The sequence below is a fragment of the Falco peregrinus genome, chromosome Z (genome assembly GCF_023634155.1).
Source record: "Falco peregrinus isolate bFalPer1 chromosome Z, bFalPer1.pri, whole genome shotgun sequence".
In the NCBI taxonomy this organism is placed as follows: domain Eukaryota; kingdom Metazoa; phylum Chordata; class Aves; order Falconiformes; family Falconidae; genus Falco; species Falco peregrinus.
The window spans coordinates 54650466-54672585 of NC_073739.1; the positions used below are offsets into that span (position 1 = coordinate 54650466).

Sequence of the window (22120 nt, forward strand, 5' to 3'; positions counted from 1 at the left end):
GGGGTTTTATGGTTAGTTTTTTGTTCAGTTTTGTAAGCAAGGATAGTGACTTGTATGTATTCTTCTTTGAAGGCAGTAAAGTCTTGAAGTCTGCTATTGATGACATTTTCCTTGCATCTGGCTATTCAATGCATAATACAGTTATCACTTCAAGTTTACTCAGTGGTCAGCTGATATTTATCTGGCTCATCTTACTCTTTTTCTTACTTTTTTTCCTACTTAAGCCAAGATTTTAGCCTTATTTAAAGATGAGTTCTCAGAAATTAATAATTTTTGTTGTGTTTACTCTGTAGTATTTTTTCATATCTTTTGAAGACTGTTTTCACACATTCCATTTTTTGCTCTATCAAATGTATGTACAGCATTTCTGTATCCTGACAGTAGTGCCATGTAGAAGAATGGCTGCAGAAGCGTGGCCTTAGAATCTCTGAAGATCTGCACAATCCAGGCCTGGTATTAGAATAGGCCTGTAATCAGAACTGTACTGAAGTTGCTGTGCTGAAGTTAACAAGAAAGGTAGCCTTGAGCTATTCTTGAGTCCTGAGACCAAGTAATTACGTTGTGCCAACAGGCCGTGGCTGTAACAAGCTACAGCTGCTGGCAAAGCAGGTGCAGGGCCAAGAAAGATAGGGACGGGTCTGGCAATACAGGGAGTAACAAACAACAAGGCTGCAGCACAGCAACACAATTAGCTACATGGATAGAATGCTCATTTTAGTCATGATAATTAGGGGTGTGAGAACTGCGCGCGTTTAGAGACTACTAACCAATTATTATATTTCTGCTTTACGAATATGCATGTGTATAGGCTCTATGTAAGCAGTGTTAGAAACTAATAAAGTTGAGCAAGATGTGTAACTCATATTGAGCGTCTTCTTGACTCCAGCGAACCCTTCTTCCAACAGTGCCATTGTTGATTTTTGCCATTTTGATTTTTGTTTTGATACAATCCACTAATACTGTGTAGTATATAAACTAATTGTTTTAAAACTGTCTATGAAATGTTTTGTATATCTTAAAATAGATATAAATCTGTGCATGTAATATTCTTTATATGTTAGCCATTAATTCTGATGACTGCTAACATTAGGAGGTGATACCAAATGCCTTCATAGGCTACAGTATACACAGGGGCTGTTTTCTGTTGCAGTGTTCAATGGCAGGTTTTATGCTGCAGTGCATTACATGTGCAAATATTATTGGCCACAATTGAAGGATATCAGAATACAGTTTGCTGACTTGTCTGTGTGCTCAACACTAACCATTATGTGGTAATGTGGCATAATTTCTTGCTTAAAATCTTTGCTTTTGTAATTTTAATTGAAGAATGACAAGTAGCTATTTGCTTTGCTAGGTAACATGTAAGTGGTTATTGAAACAGAGCAAGGTCTTAAAAAGATTAGTCAGGATGAGTTTGGTACAATGTTCTGGGTGATGCTCTGTTTGTGTTGAGAAAGGAACAAATAATAAGAAAAGGTTCCACTGACAATGTTAAAGTAAAGGGATACACCACTGAGGATGTTAAAGTAAAGGGATGTACTCTGAATAATTAGAAAAGATAAGGTGGGCACCTGAAGGAGATAAGGAGACCATGGGTCAGGAAATTGTTGAACAAAGAAAGCTGAAAGGTTTACTCCACCTAGATCCCACCTGCTATGAATAGAATTATTTGTTAGGTGTTGAAATCAAATGAATATAGCTTCTTTTTCTTGCAGAATCAGGCTTTTTACTGCCTTACATCCTCTCTGACAAGGCAGGAGATAAAATGCTCATTTATGTAAAATGCACAGAATTAGTAAAGTGGCAGAAGTACTAGAGTATACCACATCTCTTTTTGTAGCTGTTATACATATATGCATTGTTCAGTCTTTTATGTAATAAACTACAGAACAAAGTTTTGAGAAGAAATATTTATAAGGGGTATCTAAGAGAGTTAGGAAATGTGTTCTGCCGTATTACGGCCACCACAGTCGCACTGTATATATGTATATACATGCTAGTTATTTCCCAGTGTCTTTTTATCCTCATTCAGCTTTTCCAGACTTACTAATTCTTCATAGAAGACCATAAGATTATATACAAAGAAAATCATATACATTTGAGTTAAAAGCTTAAAGCTTTTATGTTGGAAAAGTAGTCTTTTCTGTGTAGCCTGTTACTTCATAAATTTACTTCATAAATGACCAATTTGCAAAACTTTTTAAAAAACCCTTTGTCTAGAATTCTAGAAATAAAAGAATGTAATGCAAAACCTGTGTGGCTTTTATCCCTGAAAACTGTAGCAAATTATTTTTGTAAATAATAATGATATAAATGATATCACTTACATTAAATTAGGTTGTGGTAAGATTTTCTGTGAAATTTTATCTGTATCTTAAAAATGTACATACATGGTTGGTTTCCCTGACCTGAATGGATTACTGCTTATGTCTGTTACTCATTTAAGTAATTTTAAACACATGGTGTGTTTGTAGGTTTCTGCTTCAGTTCTAAGTTTGACCCGTAAAAAGTGAACATCCTTGCATTTTTAACTCGGACATTATCTCTTTATATTATTAAAAAAGAAAAGTATTGATGTCTTATACAGGTTGAGGGTGGATGTTACTGTGAAACTTAATATTGTCTTCCACTTGTTTTCCTCCATATGCTGTGTTAGTTACAAGGATTATTGTACTACTAATACAATATAGCAAGATTCAGGTCTAATGCAATGATAAATAAATGGTACTTATGTTTGCAGGGAAGATGGTACCACCGGAAGCAAGCAGTAAAGGAATTGCATGGTACATTGATGAGACTGCTTAATGAACTGTTACCATGGGAACCAAAGCTAATGAAAGCATTTCAAAGAAACAGGTAATTAGCTGCTCATTTTTTTAACAATAGTGCATGGGATGGAAAACAGAACAAAATTCACCTTCTAAAGGTTAGTAAGTTGGCTTCTCACATAAATGAAATGAAAATACTTTGAGGAGAGGAGTGAGGCACTGGAAGTGCTTTAGCAAGTTAGGCAGCTGCTTGAATGTTAAGTGTGAAGGAATCAGATTACACAGGTTGTGCAGAACTAATGCTGAAAAGTGTAAAAGGTATTGTGTTTAAAAAAAAGCCCAACAACATAGTGCTAAAAACAGTAAATGGGTAGGACTACTAAGTGTTTGTTCCTTAGTAGCTTATTATGGATATAATGCATGAAATAAAATCCTTGTTTGGAAATTTAGGATGTTGTTGAACATTTTGCTTTGGATAATGGACCAAAGTACAGACTTTACTTTTTTCTATTCCTTTCTATTCAAGTTTCTGTTCATTTTCCTTAGTAGTTCATTTCTTCCTGTTTATAGAATTCAGACACTTTTGTAAATGTGGCAGATAGTATTACTGTTAGAAAGAATTTCAGTTTTCCTGTATATGGGATTTCCAGTTCTATCCTTCATGTAAACTCTGCTATGGAATGGTTTGGTGCCCAGTGTTAGTCCTTGTTTGCTAAATATGGTTACAGAACTGTTACGTAAAATGTGTAGAAGTACTATATGTGAGTTGTGCCTAATATGAGTGAATTCTAGTCTGAAACTGGGTGGTTGTGTGGTTGACTGGCTCAGTATTAGATCAAACTTGAAATCTAGAAAAAAATTATAAATACTGCAATGAAAAACAAGAAAGAATTTGAAAAACAGAGGGTGTTAGTTAATACTTACAAATAGTTAAGAGACATGGCCTTGGGAGAAGGAATAGACACCAGAGATAGATGAAGCTAAGAAATAACAGTGTAAGGTCAAGGAGAGCTACATGGTTCATGAGACTAAAGAGAAAATTACTTGAACCGCGTGTGGAGTACCCCAGAGAGCATGCTAAAAGGTCCACCCCCGAGCAAAGAGAGCCCCCTGCTAACGAAGCCCCCTCCTCACAGCAGTCGCCTGTGAAAAGAAAGCACACTGTGCCTTTCGAGGGGGACGATGCTCGTGAGAGCCAGTGAGACTCACCGGTGCCCGAACCTGCCCGAGCACAGCTGTGCGGGGTGTCCCGGCACGCGCTGGGAGGTGCGGGGCTGTGCGGACCCACCGCCTCACCCCCCCTGCGCAGCCGTGCCGTGAGCGGCTGTCCCGGCCCGCGGCTGGGGCCGCTCCCGCGCACCGTGTAACAAACTATTAGCAAGACAATAGCTGAGGTCCTGCACATCTGTGCACTGGTAGCTAGAGAAGCATGCATTTAGAGTAGAGAATAATTTCTGAGATTAACTCATTTCTCAGGATGTATGTTTAAGGCTGTAACCCTGGTTTATTCAGCAATGTTAGCTAAGTATTTCCACGATGTTTGGACAGACATAGTATACCAGGGAACAGCTCCAGCTGAAAAACGATCTTTACAAATTGTGGGGAAGAGGGGCAAAAGCGGCAGGGGATTGGGAGGGGCGGGGGGGGTGGTGGTGGCAAGGAAGCTGTACCAGTGCCTTGGTCTGGTTCATTATGTAGCTGCTAGGGAGCTGTGTAGTGCCAGTGACAGTGGTGAAGAAAGGTGTCATGTGGCAGGGAAAAAACTGAGTAAAGATTGCTTGTGCTGGTGTAAACAGCAGCACTGCAAGTCTAGCTGCAGTTGCAGTGTCTAAAGGGTGTCTCAGCCAGCTACTAACCTCAGTGTTGCCTTCTAGATTATCGAGGGCTGGGCAGAGCTTGATTCTGGGCAAGACCTCAGTGTGGAATAAGAGTCTGGAGTTTTTCTGCCTTCCTTTTTTGATGTCTTTAATAGGAGCACTCTTAATGAGCCAATTTTATTTTTTTTCCCTTTCTGAACGGTCCTCTGCTCTTTTCAAAGCTATCCAACCAGCTTTTTACCCAGCATAAAGTATACCAGTCCAAGTCGTGAGCAGCCAGTTTCCCCAGGAGGATGCTGTGGGAGATGGTGTCAAAGGCTTTGCTAAGGTTCAGGTAGACAACATCCACAGCCTTTCCCACATCCACTAGGCAGGTCATCTTGTAGGAGGTCAGATTCCTCAGGCAGGACCTGCCTTTCATAAACCCAAACGTGCCACATGATGGCGCTCAGGATCATCTATCTGCTCTATAACCTTCCCAGGCACTGAGCTTAAGGTGAACTGCTTGTGTCCACTGATCACATTTGTTCACTGGCCCCACAGTAGAAGTTCCTCAAACGAAAAAAGCAAATTCCTATCTAGAAGTAGTACAGAAGTTTAGTACAGTAGTGGTTCCCTAGTGTCCTTCTGTAGTTCCGTGGTGTCTTCTTATAGTTCTTCTACACCTAGACTTCAAGCTCAAAATCCTAATGACAGAGTTGAAGTATCATCCACACTAGATCTTCATACAGACTTCAAGGTTGTCCTCTCTCAGTGAGAGTGTCAAAGCTGTGAGTAAACTGTTAGGTCTTACTGACCCTGACCAGCCTCACCTGGGCCTCTATCCACATCACCTGCCCATGGGCCCAGGATCCCCACTTCAGGTCATTCTGCAGCCTTCAGTCTCTGCTGTAGGAATGCCAGTTTCCAGATCAACTACAGCAGTTACCCTGCCTGCCCATGAGTCCCGCTGATCTGGACTGACTCTCAGGTTGACCTTGGACCTGCATCATCACCATGGACCTGATTCTGATCTGAACCTGTGACTTGACTTCCCACCTTGACATCATACCACCTGCCTCAGCACCAGGAGGATGCCTGTTAATCTGAGCTCTTGCTTAAACCCGGTTACCACGGCTAGGCCTGATGTGCACCCTCATTCACAAGTATTCTGGTTGGTGAGGCTTATGCCCTACCAGCTCTAACATCATGTTTGGCTTCTCCCTCTCCATCTTTTAGAGAGCAGCTGCCCATTGCTGTACTCAATGCAAACAGCTGATATTTTAACATGTGAGAATGAGTAAACTTAAGATTTTGTTCTTAACTGTCATAAGGGTTAGATCCAGACTAGAGCCTAGATTCTATTCCACACACGGTGCTAATTGCTGTACTTGTTTGCTAAGTAATCCTTACGGATATTGTGTTAGTTACTACCAGTTGAATCCTGTAGTTCACTGTATTTGTACACTGAAATACCCTAAAATGCCCCCTAGATCTCATCTAAAAAGTGGTTTAGAAGAAGGGACAGTTGGAAATATGTAGCAGTTCAGGAGTATCAAGGTAAGTGGATATGTTTCTGAACATTATTCAAATGAGTAGACCAGCTATGTATGTTCATCATATACACATTTAGTGGAGTGTGAGCCTATGGAAATGACAGTGGCAGCTGTTCTAATGGCCCAGAGATAAAGTTTTCTTAAAGGGGGAAGTTACTTTACAGTCCCATAGCTAGGCCAAGCGCATGATGCATTTGAGAAAAACAAGATTTAGTTAATTTTCTAGCTGGGCTTGCCATCAGAGGAAAAAATAAACTTGTTACAGTTAATACACAAGCCCATATAGGTACAGTTGGCACAGTGCAAGATGAAGGAAGAAATAGAAGATGGATGCAGTAAAACAATGATGGACATAACTTGACTCAGGGACATTACCATCACTTCACTTTTTCTGGGTTTTAGAGACTTGCAGACGGAGCTACCCTAAAGTTTTTTGAAGGGCACAGGCAATTTTACACCAGCTTTTTGTATGGCATCAAATACAAAGGAAAAAAAATGTTAAAAAGGGTCTCATTCTTTAGTAAAGTTATTTTTGTTATTTTCAAGGTCTAGACTGAAGAAGGACTATGATGACTTTAAAAGACATCCAGACCATGATAAATTTACCAGAGAATTGTGCAGTAACGATGAAAGTGAAGTTGAATATGGCAAAGATTCTTTTGCAGTAATATGTGGTAAATCTTCAGAGTCTGCAGAACATGTGGAAGTTCCCAGAAAAGATCACCCAGACAATGGTAAGCATTTACTGGCATTTTATAGCTTGAATTTGATTCAGGAGCTGAATCAAGTTGATTCAGGACCTTAATTTTCCTATGTGAACTTGTGTTCTACTTTTTACCTTTACTACTGTGACAGTATTGAAATAGGTTGTGATGCATGTCTGACAGATGCAGACTGGAAGAGGACAGACATGATCAAGATGAAAATTCTGATTAGTGCATGGTTTTGCCTAACTGTTTCTGGGATAACATAATAGACCTGCTCAGAATTTGTTTATAGTGGGTTGACCTTGGCTGGCTGCCAGACACCCATTCAGCCACTCTTACACTCTCCTTCCATAACAGGTCAGGGATAGAAAATAAGATGGGAAAGCTCATGGGTCAAGACAGGGAGGTCACTCATTGCTTACTGTCACAGGCAAGACAGACTTACTTGGGGAAAAATGAACTGGATTTATTGCCAATTAAAAATAGAGTAGGATGGTGAAAAACAAAGACGAAACCCAAAACAGCTTCCCTCACCTTCCCCTTCTCCACCTTCTTCCTAGGCTGAACTCCATTGCCAATTCTTCCACCTCCCCTGTCAGGTGGCACAGAGGGGATGGGGACTGGGGGCTGAGGTCAGTTCATAACACTGTCACTGCTGCTCCTTCCACACACCTCTGCCCTGAGGTCCCTCCCATGGAATACAGTCTTTCACTCAGTCCTCTCCACAGTCTAGAGTCCTTCAGGGTATGACTGCTCCAGTGTGGGTCCTCCATAAGCCACAGTTCCTGCCAGGAGCCTGTTCCAGTATGGGCTCTCCATGGGCTGCAGCTTCCTTAAGGTCACCCACTGTGGAATGGGGTCCTCAACAGGCTGCAGTGTAGATACCAGCTCCACCATGGTCCGCTGTGGGAAGGGGTCCGCCTGCTTCATGATTTTCCTGGGTTGTAGGGGGATCCATTCCAGTGCCTGGCACGCCTCTTTCCCCTCCTTCACTGACCTTGGTGTCTACAGTGTTGTTTCTCCTATGTGTTTTTTTCTCACTCCTCTCTGCCATGCTTTTCTGCACAGCGTGGCTTCTCCCTTTTTTTTCCCTCAAGATAATCTTGCTGGAATAAAACATTCTTACACTCTCACATGCCCTCATCAATTGGTGTGAATGACCAATTTCCACATTGTCTCCCATGCTGGTCAGGTTTGTGTCCCTGTATGTTCATGCTTATGACTTCCTCCTTTCCTTGTTACCCCCTTTTTGCATTGAAAAAGGTCCTTGACCAGATGCCCTTAAAGAAGCAGACATTCGCCTTCCATATATCCTTACATTTGCAAACTAGCATTTTGTCTTTAGCTAGATATTGTAAGATCGTTATCTAGAGTTACCAGTTGCAAATGTGTAAAATGGTTTCTGTTCTAATGTCCTTGCAGATGAAATGAAACTATTAGAGGTGAATTTACCTGCAGGAAAAAGCAGAATTCTGAAAAAAGAATCAACTTCTAAAGAAATACAGAAGACACTGCCCAGATTTGTTAAACGACAGTCCAAGCAAAATAGTTGTCTGGATCAAAGCACTAATGACTTTTCACCAAGGAAGAAAGCTAAGCTGGGCACTAATGAGACTGTGGTTCAGAGTTCAGAAAGTAGCCTGCAGCCAGTTAGTTGTGTGACTGAGCTGAAACCATTTGAAGGGTCAACTCTAGAATCATTTTCCTTGACAGATGCTGCAACATCAGTATCAAACTTTCTGAAAGGGACCAAACCCATCCAGGCCTTGCTTGCCAAGAGTACTGGGAACAAAGTGACCTTAACAAATCAACTGTCACCTCCCCAAGACATAAATGTGTCTACTTCTGAAAAGCCACTTCTGTCACCTTTGGAATCATCGCTGATAAAACCAGCGTTACCCTGCCAGACCAGTTCAAAGACTGCTTTACAAATGGTATACAAAATGACAAATGGCCACTGTGTACCAATAGACCTTCACAACAGCTCTGTAAAAATTCAAATGCAACCTGTGATTGACTCTAAAACAGGAGAAAAAGTCATGCAACAAGTTCTTATTTTACCTAAGAATTTTCTTATTCAGCAGAAGGAAGAAAAAATGGTGTCCAAGGACACTCAGTCACTACAACAAAAATCATCTGAGCTGCACTGTACAACTTTACCAGAAATATCAAATGCCAGTGTTTCTTTAACACCTGTTCTGGTAACAGGCCCTGCAAATGCTACCACTCAGTCACCTAGTACAATTTTTAACAAGAATAGTACCCATTTGTCACAAATGACTGGTCCTATGAACACTATGCAACCATTGCCTGCTGTAACTTCAGCAGGTAACTTACTATCATCAGTAACTAAGGTGAGCCAAACAGAAACTGAGAAGATCAAGACTACAGTTTCAACTGCCACATGCCCTCTGTCTTTGACTTCATCTAATCTCTCTACAGCTAGCCAGTCTTTGATACCAGCAACAGCATTAAGTGGGTCTACAAACACTGCTTCTACCTGTTACAGTCTGGCATCACAGCAGACAACTGACTCCTTTGAAACTAGGCAAGAGCTGAAGACTGTGTGTGTAAGAGAATCACAATCTATTCTTGTCACAACACGAGGTGGAAATACAGGAATTGTTAAAGTGCGAGCAAACCCAGACCAGATTTCACCTAGTAGTTTATCTTCTAGTTCAGTTTTCACTTACACACCTCAACTTCAGGCTTTTCTTGTGCCAAAAACCACAGCGTTATCATGCTCTACTCTTCCATCTGTAGCAACAGCCACATATGGTCTCCCACATACTGGACAATCATCTCTTTCAGGATTTTCCCCCTCCACAGCTTCTTCTGTTAACATTCCAGCTTTCCCAGCTGATTTTACCCAGACAATGGAAGCAAATATCAAATTCACATTACAGCAGCCAGCTGCTGGGGGCACTTTGGGTCAAGTAACAGCGAACTCCTGCTATGTGTCCTCTCCTCCTTTATCCTCCATTTCATTAGCTACCAATTTGATGTCAGCAACTCCAAACGGTCCTATTAGTGTGACTAGCATTGGACAAAACAACACTGTCATAACTCCAAATTCTTCAATGCAGCAACAAGCTGATACTAAAACCAAACCAAATCCTGTTATACAATCTGAGTCTATTTCAGCAGCAAATGGAGATTTCATCAGTGGTACTGCAGTCCAGAAACTTACATTAGTTACAAATCCACCTGTTTTATCACCCTGTGCGGCATCAGGAGTCAGTATTATTCCATCTCTGGCATCTGCTGTTAATGCTCAGAAGTTGCTTTTCATTAACACACAAATTGCCAATGTCCCATCAACCACCAATCTAGTTGCAGAGTCATTGAAACATAACCTTCCTTCTTCCCTAAGCAAAACCTTTGTTAGTGCCACAGAGCAACCACAGGTGGTTCTGATCCCAACTACAGTAGGAGCACGGGTAAGAATAAATTCATCACCAACTGTTGCTCAAGTAAAAGATGTGAAAATTGGACTAAATATAGGTCAAACCATTGTAAATACTAAAGCCAATGCACAACAGGCTGCACCAGTTAATATATTGCACTCTGCCATTTCTAAGGGAGAAGACAAAAAGTGCATGGGCTTGGCGCTGTCTTTGACAAGTAGTAGTACTTTGGTTCCTGTTCCAAATTTTGTGAGTCAAAGTGCTGTGTCAGTTGATGAATCTGTATGTGTTGCAAAAAAAGCTGAAAATGCCTTTACAGTAACAACAGTAAATGCATGCGTAGAATCTGTTTCAGTAACATCAAGTGGGACTTCTGGGATGCAGCCCACTGTCTTGATTGGTGGAAATGATCCCTCAAAAATAAGGCAAAATCTGGGTAATCGACTGTGTACATCAAATATTGGAAATAGTGTGGGTATATCAACTGTAAAGACAGGACATCTTGCTTCATCTATGCTGATTTCAACAACGCAACCAACAGTATCTCCTCAAAGCTTAGCATCTGCTTTGCAATTTCCAGTCATTAGCTTGCCTGGATCTGTAGCCACCCCCCACAAAGTGTTACATACAGTTCCTCAGTTGACAGCAGTTCCGGCTCTTTCTCCAGTACCAAAAAGCCAGTTCCCCACACTGCTTCAGTTTCAATCATCAGGAGTTTCAGCTGCTCTGCCAAGTAGTGCAGTTATTCACAAACCTCAGAGTGTGTTGCCCCCTCCATCACCAAATACAGGTAAAGTTACTAGTTTTTCCTCCCTACAGTGCCAGCAGGTGCCTCCCAGTATAGAGAAACAAAGTCATGCTTACACATACGCTTCTACTGTTCAGATGTCTGCAGCTTCACCAACTGTAACAAGCAAGGCAGGAGGTCAGTTGAATGAACCTTGTATTCAACAGAAAATAGTTATTAACACCTGTATGCCTTTGGCACCTGGAACTCAGATAATGATTAATGGTACTTGTTTTGTTGTTCCACCACAAGGCTTTGGAGCTGGCAGCCATGTTCTTCTTCTTTCTTGTAATACGAAACAGACTTCTTTAACTATTAACCATAGTCAGGAGGCTCAAGGTGTACCAGCTGTTAATCCAGTAACCTCAAAAATCATGCTAGCACCAAGTAATTCATTAAGTTGTCAAATATCAAAACATCCTTTGAAAAGCTCTACAAAAATTGTGAACTCTTTTGGGTCTGTGGATGCTTTACCCATTGTGCATGCAACACCCCAGGTATTTAGTACTCCAGCTGGCTCATGTACTTCGCTCCCTGCATCAGCACTGTCTATGCCTTCAGTGATAAAATCTCCTGTTAATGTTGCAGCTACGTCTTCTGTGGTTTCTGCCATTCATCCTCAAAACTCTCAGTTACCAAGCAACACTTCAGTGCTTCACTTGGACACTTCTATCAAAAAACTGTTGGTCAGTCCAGAGGGAGTCATTTTAAATGCTATAAATACTCCAGCATCAGAAGTTTCATCTCTGTCTTCATTACTGCCTCCTGTTGCTGTGTCCACAAGCAGAAATCCTACAACTGTCTTCCCAACATCACAGTCATCCTGCCTTGACAAACCTGACAAAGCTGCATCCTGAATTTACTGCAAATGAGCCACTTTGAAATTCTGGGGAGTTCTTCTGACTTTGAAGTTATAACTTGAATGATTTCTTACATTGTTTGAAATAGTTGATTTACTCAAAATTACTGAAGGTTATAGTTCTTTCCTGTTTACCTGTGAGGCTTAGGAGGAAGAAATATTTAGTTTGTCAGAGAGAAGTTTCCAGAGAGTTCTTTAGTAAAAAAGGTCATTTCTGACCAATGAGTTCATTAAACATTGTAGTTTGGAGAAATCCAGCCTTTTGCACATGTTCCATCTTACACTATGGACTGTTTGCCAGTGTGTTTATGACAGTATATATCTCCTTTTTATTTGTCAAATTTATTTTTTATTTGTTTCTGTAAAAAAAATTATGCATTGTAAAAATGCAATCTATGATACAGAATTGTACATATTCATGAATTCCTAACAATCTGTACTAAACTATCTGTACAAAGAACTATGCTGTCTTATTTATGTTTTGTTTACATAATGTATAGTTTTTTAAGTATTTTAGTAACTTTGGACCAGTGTACTGTTTAGCAGCAAAGCAGAAAAATCTGCATATAATAAATCAAGTTGCTGTACTGCTTTGTGTTGGTAATAGTTTAAAAATCTGTATATCTGTTACACCATGGCAGGATACATACGTATACATCCTCCTTTTTAAAATGCATCTCAGCTTTTGGAATATAGTAGAATGAAATTGTTTAATCTTCTCTTTGTGGTTTGCATTTCACATGATTTCATAGGAGCTGGGAAGAAGGTTGTCTTATGGATACTCCTGTTATCCTGCGTGGGGTTAACCCATACTTCATCCATTCTTAATAATGTTTGGTTATATTGCCTAAAATCTCCAGTGATGTGGTAAGGTTAGAAATGGTTTCCCAGACAGCAGCCTAAGTCATGCTGCTTGCTGTTCAGGACTACCGTGTTTTGTTATAAAGCTCATAAGTGTGGTGAACAGTTCATTGTTCTCATTTTTACAGCCTTGTATGTATTTCCACATATCTGATGACTGTAACAAGTTCACTCTTCAATCTTCTGTCTAGCTATAACAAGCTACCCAGTTTTTTCACCAGTCATGCTTTCTAGATCTGTATTTTTTTTCTTTAGCTTTTAATTGTTCTCCCTGGACGCATGGTGCTAAAACTTCACACAGTATTAAAGGAGGCCTTATTGGTGCTTTGAGTGGGAATAATTCACATATTACATAAATCTTCCTTTTTTATACAGTGTATTCAGTATTTGGCTTAGGTTCAGCTTTTGATCTGATAAAACCCCTGAGTCATTTTCTGCGTATCGGCTAAATTCACAGGTGTCTGCTGCAGTGTTCATGGAAGTAGAGAAGTTTTTTGGTATCTTTTGAGTCTTGGCATATAAAGAAAGGGTGCCTATCCAGCACCTCTTATTTGATGGAAGGTGATGATTTTAGAAATGCTGTGTTAAAATCTGAGGTCATAGTCTCTGTCAGTTGCTTGGAAGATCCAGTCTTAGGCTGGACATCTTTGTATGTGTGGGATTTTTTTGTTGGATTTTATTTTTTAGAATCTAGAAGGGAAGATTTCAGAAGAACTCATGAAAGTTAGTTGCCTTTTTAATACCTATGACTTCAAAGAGGGATAAAAGCTTACATATCTGTATTTAGCAGCATTATTAGACAGATTTTCATCAAGACAAAGCTTAAGCTTTTGCTCCCCATCCTGTAGAGTTTTCTTCTTCCTTTACCCATTTGCTCTACATAATTTGGCAGTTTGGATCTTGGGTTGAAGAATAAGACTAAAGCTTATTCCCTTGGTGTTGGCTGCCCTTAATATTGTTCTGAAAAGTAACTAGTTAACTAGAGTTCAGGAAAAGCGTAGGGAAGAAAGGCTTGTGCCTTCCATAGGTACCTTCCTTTTCTGCACTAGCTAAAAAATTTGAGTTAGGAAGTGGCCTCATTTTAGGTCAGCAATCTCCATATTACCTCAGGGCTGGGAAAGACTGAGCTGTCAGTTTTTGTGGTGACGGAAGGTTTGGTTTTCTTTTAGAATAAACTACCTGGTACACTTGGTATTTCTTGTTAAAGGTGTTATATAATTGGTTTTGAAGACACCTAGTAGTAACTAATGACTGCCTCCAATATTAAGACTTTTTAAATCTGGCTGCATTTTGCAGCTGAATGCTGCAGGTGATTCTTTCCAGCAGGGAAGACAGCAGAGAATGGTAATTTCTTTATGGACATTTTAAGTACTCTAAAACCATATATACCAGCAACACATTTTATTTCCATTTCACTGGTGGAACCTTGGAACTGACTTTCTTGGATTTTTCTCTTCTCTTACAATGGCTGGTTTTCCTTTTTAAATTTTATATTGTTTGTTGTAGACTGAATAGCTACATTTTTTGGAAAGGTTAAGACTAGATTCTGCTATAGCAGGTGGCCTGGATGGAGAAAAAAATCTTGCATGATATTTTTCTACGTGCTTATGTAGTAGGAAGATTTATGTTACAATTAATTCTAATAAAATGTGAGGAAAGCTTAAATGAGGAACTCACAACTGAAGCTCCCTACCTGAATGATTTCTTTGAAGTTTTCTGAATTAGTACAATAATATTTTAGAATTGGTTTATAAATATTTTATCATTTGGCAGGATAAACTTTGCCACATGCGAAGCTGTATTAGAATTTTCATGGACTTCTATTCTCTACTGGACCCATGTTCAGATTCCAAATCCTATTGGAGAAAGGCTTGAGATTGCTATGTAATGGGTTTGCATGATTCATTATTTTGTAAAAACATGTTTTAGTTATTTGTGTGAATAAAATTCCTCTTGCCATCACTCTTCTTTGATAATATACATGTCAGTCAGAGTAAAATTTTCTTTCAATTGAAGTAAACAGCCATTGACAGTTTGCTTTTTATTTTGTTCTCTGTACCGAATGTTTAGTGCACAAGAACTGTAAAAAAGTAGATTATATTCACAGATACAATGAAAAAGCAGAACTACCTGCATCTTTACTTGAAGTTAAAAAGACATTTTATTACACACATAAACAAATAAGTATATAAATCAATCTTTGAAGAAAACACATTCAGCTTTTCAGAGCTTGTAAAATGCCTTGCTTTTAGACCCCTTCAGATACATACGGATATTCAGAACTATATTACATACAAAACTTTGAGATATTAATGACTTACAACATTTTGGATGATATATTTGATATTTACCTAAATAGACATATTCTGCACAATGATTTTACTTTGCTTTGAGTAAAAAATTACATTCATTTTGCCTCACTGTTCAAACCTCTGCGTGTGCACTACCGTTTTCTTCTAGGGACTCTGCCTCTACCATACTAGAAGCAATTACATTTGATAAGTATTAAGAGTCATGGAAGTACCTGTTCAAATTATGTGTGTTATTGTCAAGTCATTCAAACCCACTCTGATTTCATTGTGTGACACAGCAAAGAGTAAGTACAATGTCAAAAGTGAAGCAAAAATTCTCGTAAGTGAAGAGAAACTTACTTGTCTCACGTAAGTAGGTCAGAAAATTACTAAAAGCTGGCATTTGAAGGGAGTCAATAGCTTCATCGCAGGTGTTGTCTCAGCTGGTCTTGCTTATATTTTGTGGTAGTGCGGAATTCTAGTAGCCCAAACTGAATTTAAAGTAGATTAATAATTTTCATTAAGGCACGAATGTTTGTTATGATGAGGCTGTTTCCTTTAGAACAGTAGGAGGTGCTCACAAAGGCTTAAATTCATGTAGCCTGGTCTCGGTAAGCTGCACCTGAAGTGAGTTTACAGACTCAAAATAAGATTAATGTTTGTTATGTTATGTTAATGTTATGTAATGTTAAAGGTCCGTCTATCCTAGTATCATGTCTCTTGGAGCAGTCAACAGAAGCAGTTCGAAAGAGTGTAATAACAGCCCTGAATACTCTTCTGGTGTCCCCTAATCCCTAAGAAAGAGTCTTGGTCGGGAAGCTGTGATTTTTTTCAATGTAATAGTCCTCAGTGTATTTTTCTTTATTAAATGGACCAGTCCTTTCTAGGATTCCTCTTGAGCACATGTAAACTACTACCATCTGCAGGCTTTTGTGATAAAGAGGTTTTTACAGTGTGTAGATAACTCTCCTGTTTGTTTCTGAACCTGACACCTGCTAGTTTCGTTTGATGCAAATGATATTTATATTGTAAGATACAATAAGCCTTTGTTCTTCATACGTTTTTCCATGTGGCGTGTGTAGACATTTGCCATGTTGACCGTCTCTTCTAGAATAAAGAGACATAGTCAACTATTTCTTATATGGAAGTAACCAGTTACTGTCATTGCTGTGTGTACCTTTTTCAGTTTTACTGTATCCTTCAGATTTGGGATCAGAATAGTGCATGTTCTAAAGCAGTATGAATCTATTCGGCACTGTGATGATGATTTTTCTTGTAATAATTACTTCAATTTTTTGGAGTGGGTTTCCATTATTTAACCCTGTACCAACTTTTTTTTGTAGAAATATCAGTTTAAACCAAATACACAGCACTGTCAAAATAAATTCAGTTTGTCCTGTAAGGATATACCACTTGCAGAATGTCATGGCTGTAAAGGCATGGTCTTTAAGCCAGATTATTGAAACCAGTGCAAGTCTGGTGCTCTCCTCTCTGTACAGTTCCTACTTCTGTTTGGTTTAACTCTCTTGAAAATACAGAAGAACAAACTGCTGTAATTATTTTGAACATGATTATTTTTTATCTCATTATTTTTTTGCATAGCTAAGTCTGTATATTAGGTGCATGATCATTTTACATACATAGGCACCTAAATAAAAAAAATTGAGTTGTCGAAGAGCCACTTTTGTAAATGTGACATGGTATGTTCTATTTTAAATATTTTTCTTGAAACTACAGTTGCATAAACCAAATCTTGATAAACATGTCTTCTTTTCTCAAAATATTGAATTTGCTGATCAATATTTATACCTGGATGTCTGGAGTAAACTTGGAAACCAGGATGCATTGTTGTTTCATGTACGCTTGGTCTGGAAGTTCTGCAGGAAGTTGGTGTTCTTACAATTATCTTTTATTTCAATCTTGGCTGAACTAAACACGTTAAATGGAAATGGTATGTAAAAGCAAAGGAAATGTAATGAATTTCTTATAATATTCCTTGAAATTAACTTTATTACACAAGAAGTGTATTAAAATGTGCATGATTTTCCACCTTTTGCAGATGAAGACAGTGAAGTACAGAGTTCTGATAGTAACATGGAAAAACTGGGAACAGGATCCTTGGCCCCGACTCCTCTTCCAGCATCCCATCTGTAACTAAAGGTTAGACAACTAGCCTTGCTTTTTACAAAGAAGATAAATTAATTAAAAAAAGAAATCGTTTAAGGATGTGAGTGGCACTGACAGCATTTATACAAGTTTAATAGCACAAGAAAACAAGATAGGAAAGAAACCACTATAACTGTGATTTTTATGATTGTCTCCAGGTTTAGAACTTTGCTTGTCAATATTGATGTCATAAAAACAAGACAATATACTTCTTCAATTAGTTGTTCATATTGATTCCTTCCAGTAAATGTACAAGTGTAAGATCAGACTATTTTGGCTGTCTATAGGTCATGGGTGCCTAGTACCAGCATATACACTGAGATCCTGTCCACATAACATGCTAGTATTTGTAAAATCATTCCTCACTTTTTTTAAATTATCTGCAGCAGTAAAATAGAGTATCAAAGAAGTATTAGTGACAGGGTTACAAAAAGGTATGAGTGGAATTATGATGGAATCAACATATGCAATATATGAAGCAGGTATTTTTAGCATTATGTTCAATTTTAGCTACTGGGGAGGATGAGGAATTGCTTACATCGGTTTCTTTAAGGCTTATCTGGCTAGTAGTCTACTGTTCACTACATGTTATGCCTTCAAAATACTGCTCCTTCCTATAGAGTGCTTTTCTGCAAGGTGATATTAGAAGAACCTTTGATAGACAAACACAAAAAGTCGGGGGGCCTGTCGTATTTTCCTCCTTCCTTGGCCTAAGAGATTGATGGAAAAACATAACCTTTTGGAAAAAAAAAAAAAAAAACCAAAACCAAAAAACCACACACACACACAAAAACCCACAAAAAAACCCCCACATTTGAAAGCGAGTTTCTTGGTTTCTTGCTTTGGCACGTGGAGTGTGAGTGATACGTCTGGTATAGCAGTCCTTGTATGAGCTGCACTTTGGACTGGGTATTTGTCTCTCTGTAGTACCCAGTAGAGAGTGCTTAGTGGAAAGAACAAAATAGGTCAAGTATGAGTTAATTTTCCCCAGTATGTATACACAGGCTCCAACAGTAATTCCAGAATTGTGTGAATTCAGCCTGGACTTGTCTGTGACATGAAAGAACAGATTTTGCAGCCAGAGAATCAGGTACTGGAACAAGGTGAGCAGTAATTCAGAGAAACAAAAGCAGAAAAAATGATGGACATAAAAGCATTAAAAATCACTTCTTCAGTTTAAGAAGTGGTAGGAGGGGGTGCGTAAATCCTAAAAAGCAGAAGTTTTGAATGAGGAATTGACTGAAATATCATAGTTGGCCTTCCTGTTGGTAAGGCCAAAACCCAAGAGGTATAGAGTATGTGGACTGCATATCCTGGGGATTACTTACAAATGTAAGAAACACAGGCTTCTTAAATCTATGCCGATACCAAAAATGTTCAGGATGAGATTTCTGGAGATACAGAAATAGGAGTAATTTATTGTAAGTTAGGCACCTGATACCTTTTAATTCTTGTAAGGATGCCTTTACAGGAGATTAATGATCAGGGAATATACACACATGCTGTAAGATTGTGTTGTTTTACTGCAAATTCTGAAGTGGTTCCAAGATTTTTCCAAATATGGTTACCAGATAACAAGCCTGGAGTTCCTCCTGCAACCAACTGCAGGCAGCAAACTTAGCACTGAACAGAGTCTAAAAGCGGCTGCTGTCTTGCTCCCGAGTGTCAGTAAAGACTTACTTGGGGTGTAAGTGATTGTATGCAGAAACAGCAGTTACTTTTGCTGAGATAAATGGGAAAGGAAAAACTGATAGAAATTGAAAGCTTAGACCTTTTCCTTAGAAAATACTCTTCAACAAGAATTTTTTTCCGTGACAGCTGTAAGAATGCAGCTAATGATAAGGTAAATCCAAAAAAAGAACAGGGAAGAAGGAAGGCTGCTTTTCTGCATAACCAGAGAACATAGTGAATGTGCAGCAGAGCAGTCTGTTTCTCCCATCCAGAAATGGAAGCTAGCAGAATTGAAAAGACTTTACAAAACCAGTATTGAAAGACTGAAGCATTTACATATTAGGCCATCAGTCTGTCTCATACTCGTTTGTGCTTGACTCGTGATATGCCTCTCAGGGAAGGAACAAATAAAGCATGTGTTTGAAACACATAATTGCGGCTATTCTAAAATAGTTTGGAAATGTGAAGGCACACCTGCTGCTCAGGCGTCGTTCAGGGCTTGGCCCATATGAGCCCAGCCAGAGTGGAGTTTACTGGGAGTTTTCTGGGGGAACTAGAGAAGGCAATAACATTGTAGCTTAGGTGTCAATAGTGTCACAGTGGATTATACATTCTGTCCTTTTTTTCCAGGTAAGATTGGGCCCCGTAGTCTCTGGTACTCTTTTGATGAGTAAATTTGAGAGACAGTTCAGAGTGGATGAGGAGGAGATGAACAAGGGTCTGAACTTTATATTCCCGTGAGCACAAGGCATTTAGGGATGCTGCTACCTACAAAAATGTGGTCTTTTCATTGGCCTCAGAGTAGAATCTTTGTGGACAGAAGGTCTTGGAGAGCTAGATTTTTGCAGCAAGGGAAATAATAGTTCATTCTCTTTATTAGAAACCAAGCTGCCTTTGTGCCAAGAATTTTCTGGGGAAAGGAAGTGAAAATGGTAAGGATGTAGAATACAGAGGGTCAATTCCAAAAAGTGCTCAAGGGCTGGTTTTTAGCTGTCAGCTTGTATGAGATGTGCAGATAGCAGCTGTAGATAGCTTTTTTTAACTTTGTACTGCTGTTAGTTTACCTTTATTACTATATATGAAGTTCAGTGCAGGTATGTGGCCAAAAGACAACACTGGAAGCTTTCAAGCACTTTTCAGATTTAATGGGCAGCAAAATATGTTTAATGAAATGGCATGAACATGCAACAATGTGTCAGTTTTGTTGCAGAGTTTAATATGCAGAAAAGTACAAATGAATAAATTCTGCTTCTCCAAAGCACAGAGGAACTCATTAACCTTTTCCTTTGTGTAAGAAGTTAAAAGCAAACTTGTTTTCAAGGCAAGAAAATGTATTCATGTCATGTAAATACATGGACATACACCAACAGAATAGTGGATGCTTTAGCAGTATTGGACATAAACATGAATCAAAATACGGTGGCAATGTTTTATTTAAATGAAAAATTACAAGCAACATAGTTAATACTAATACAGTTATTAATACCCTATGGCACTTTGCTCAGTAAGTGGTTTGCTACATGGTTCAGTATGCCAGCAATATTGCAGTCATCAGGACCTGCTGCATTTTACCTTTGTGCAATGGCTGACTGATATTCTGGAATCTTTTAAGACTACCCTGAGTCTTGTAACCTCATTATGAAGTAGATGATCCAGCAAGATCTTACCAGGATTCCAAACACAGACAATGCAACTGCTATTGCCATTATAATTTACCAATCTGACCCAAACACACTATATTAATAAGGAGCCAGGTTTCAGGTTGTTCATTGTAGATCTACATAAAGGTTGCTTGCATAGCTGTAGAGATGTTGCTAAGAATGTCTTGTACCTGGCTGGTTCAGTATTAGAGCAAATGGCAAATATACGCAGGCAGGTGGTTAACAGAAGGTCAGTCTGTTCTTCAACTTGAAATTTAGACAAAATATGTAAAGATCTATAACAAGAGGGTGTTAATCAGCCCTTACAAACAGTTACCATGACACAGCCTTGGGAGAAGGAATAGACACCAGAAATAGGTGAAGCTAAGAAATAACAATGTAAGGTCAAGGAGAGCTACATGGTTCATGAGACCAAAGAGAAAATTACTTGAACCGCGTGTGGAGTACCCCAGAGAGCATGCTAAAAGGTCCACCCCCGAGCAAAGAGAGGCCCCTGCTAATGAAGCCCCCTCCTCACAGCACATGTGTGGCAGTGAAGAGCGTGGTCCCTCCAAACTGGGACACGCAGGGAAGACCCGGTGACAGCTGTGCCTGAACCTGGCCGAGGACAGCTGTCGGACCCACCGCCTCACCCCCCCTGCGCAGCCGTGCCGTGAGCGGGTGTCCCGGCCCCGCGGGTGGGTCCGCTCCCGCGCACCGGGCTCAGGGCTCAGGTGTGCGGTAACAAAGCTACTGAAAAGTATGTGGGATCAAGTAAAGCAGTTTGAACTCTAAGCATTTCACTTCTTTATAGTAATTAATCTTTACAGAAATTACTTTCTCTCTTAGCCATGAATGTTCCATCCAACCGTAACGCTTCACAGTCTTTTGAAAGGATGTTGCCCCACGGCAGAGAGTTGCAGAATACAAAATTGCTCAAGATTATTCGCCTTAAGCTAAGTTTTCCAGTTCTGCAAAAAAATGAATGGGCCATGTGTTCTCCGCTCTGGCACTTACTAGCTATAAGCTGGCATTTTATATATTTGCCAGTGTATTCTTCTTCCTGTCACTAAACAAGTCCACAGATTATTTTTCCTTGAAGTTGTATATTGGAAATGACACGTGTAAGACAGCTTTTTAGGTTAAAGCACCTCTCTAAATTTCTAGATTTTCTGAAAACTTATGTCTAATTATCACCATATATGAAGTTTGCGTTAGGCAAGTAAATCTACCTTTTGTTTAAAACTTTTTTCGTTTTAAGGTGTTCATGTTTGCATATTTGATGATAAAGAACTAGATTAATTACTAATAGCAGTTAATTGCTTTATGAAAACAGTTATCTTCTGTAACTGCTTTTCATTTTAATGATTGTTGTACAGTTTTAGCTGCCTCCTGCTTGAAGGTACCTGTCCTTGTGTATAAATTTGTTGATCTGCATATAATCCTACATAACAGTCTGTCAGGTGAACAGTAACAAAAAAGGCTAAGTAAACAACTGCCAATGTATGTAGTCTAAGTTATGTGTATCGCAATTCTTCGTTTTCTGTTACTGCTAGCATTCTGACAACCAGGAAAAATAAACACCTTGGAGTCTGCTGTCTTCTGTATTCT

The 22120-nt window shown here is 39.2% G+C and overlaps 1 protein-coding gene across 3 annotated transcripts in view; it reads left to right on the forward strand.

Moving 5' to 3' along the window:
- The window catches only part of KIAA2026 (KIAA2026 ortholog), a 55459-nt gene extending 40756 nt beyond the window's left edge, over positions 1–14703 (forward strand). For all 3 annotated transcript variants that reach the window (XM_005241630.4, XM_027792769.2, XM_055790636.1), the window contains 3 exons: positions 2741–2856; positions 6667–6854; positions 8250–14703. In XM_005241630.4, the coding sequence (XP_005241687.4) occupies positions 2741–2856; positions 6667–6854; positions 8250–11878 (3933 nt within the window). In that variant the 3' untranslated portion in view covers positions 11879–14703. The remainder of the gene's footprint in view (positions 1–2740; positions 2857–6666; positions 6855–8249) is intronic.
- The last annotated feature ends 7417 nt before the right edge of the window (positions 14704–22120 follow it).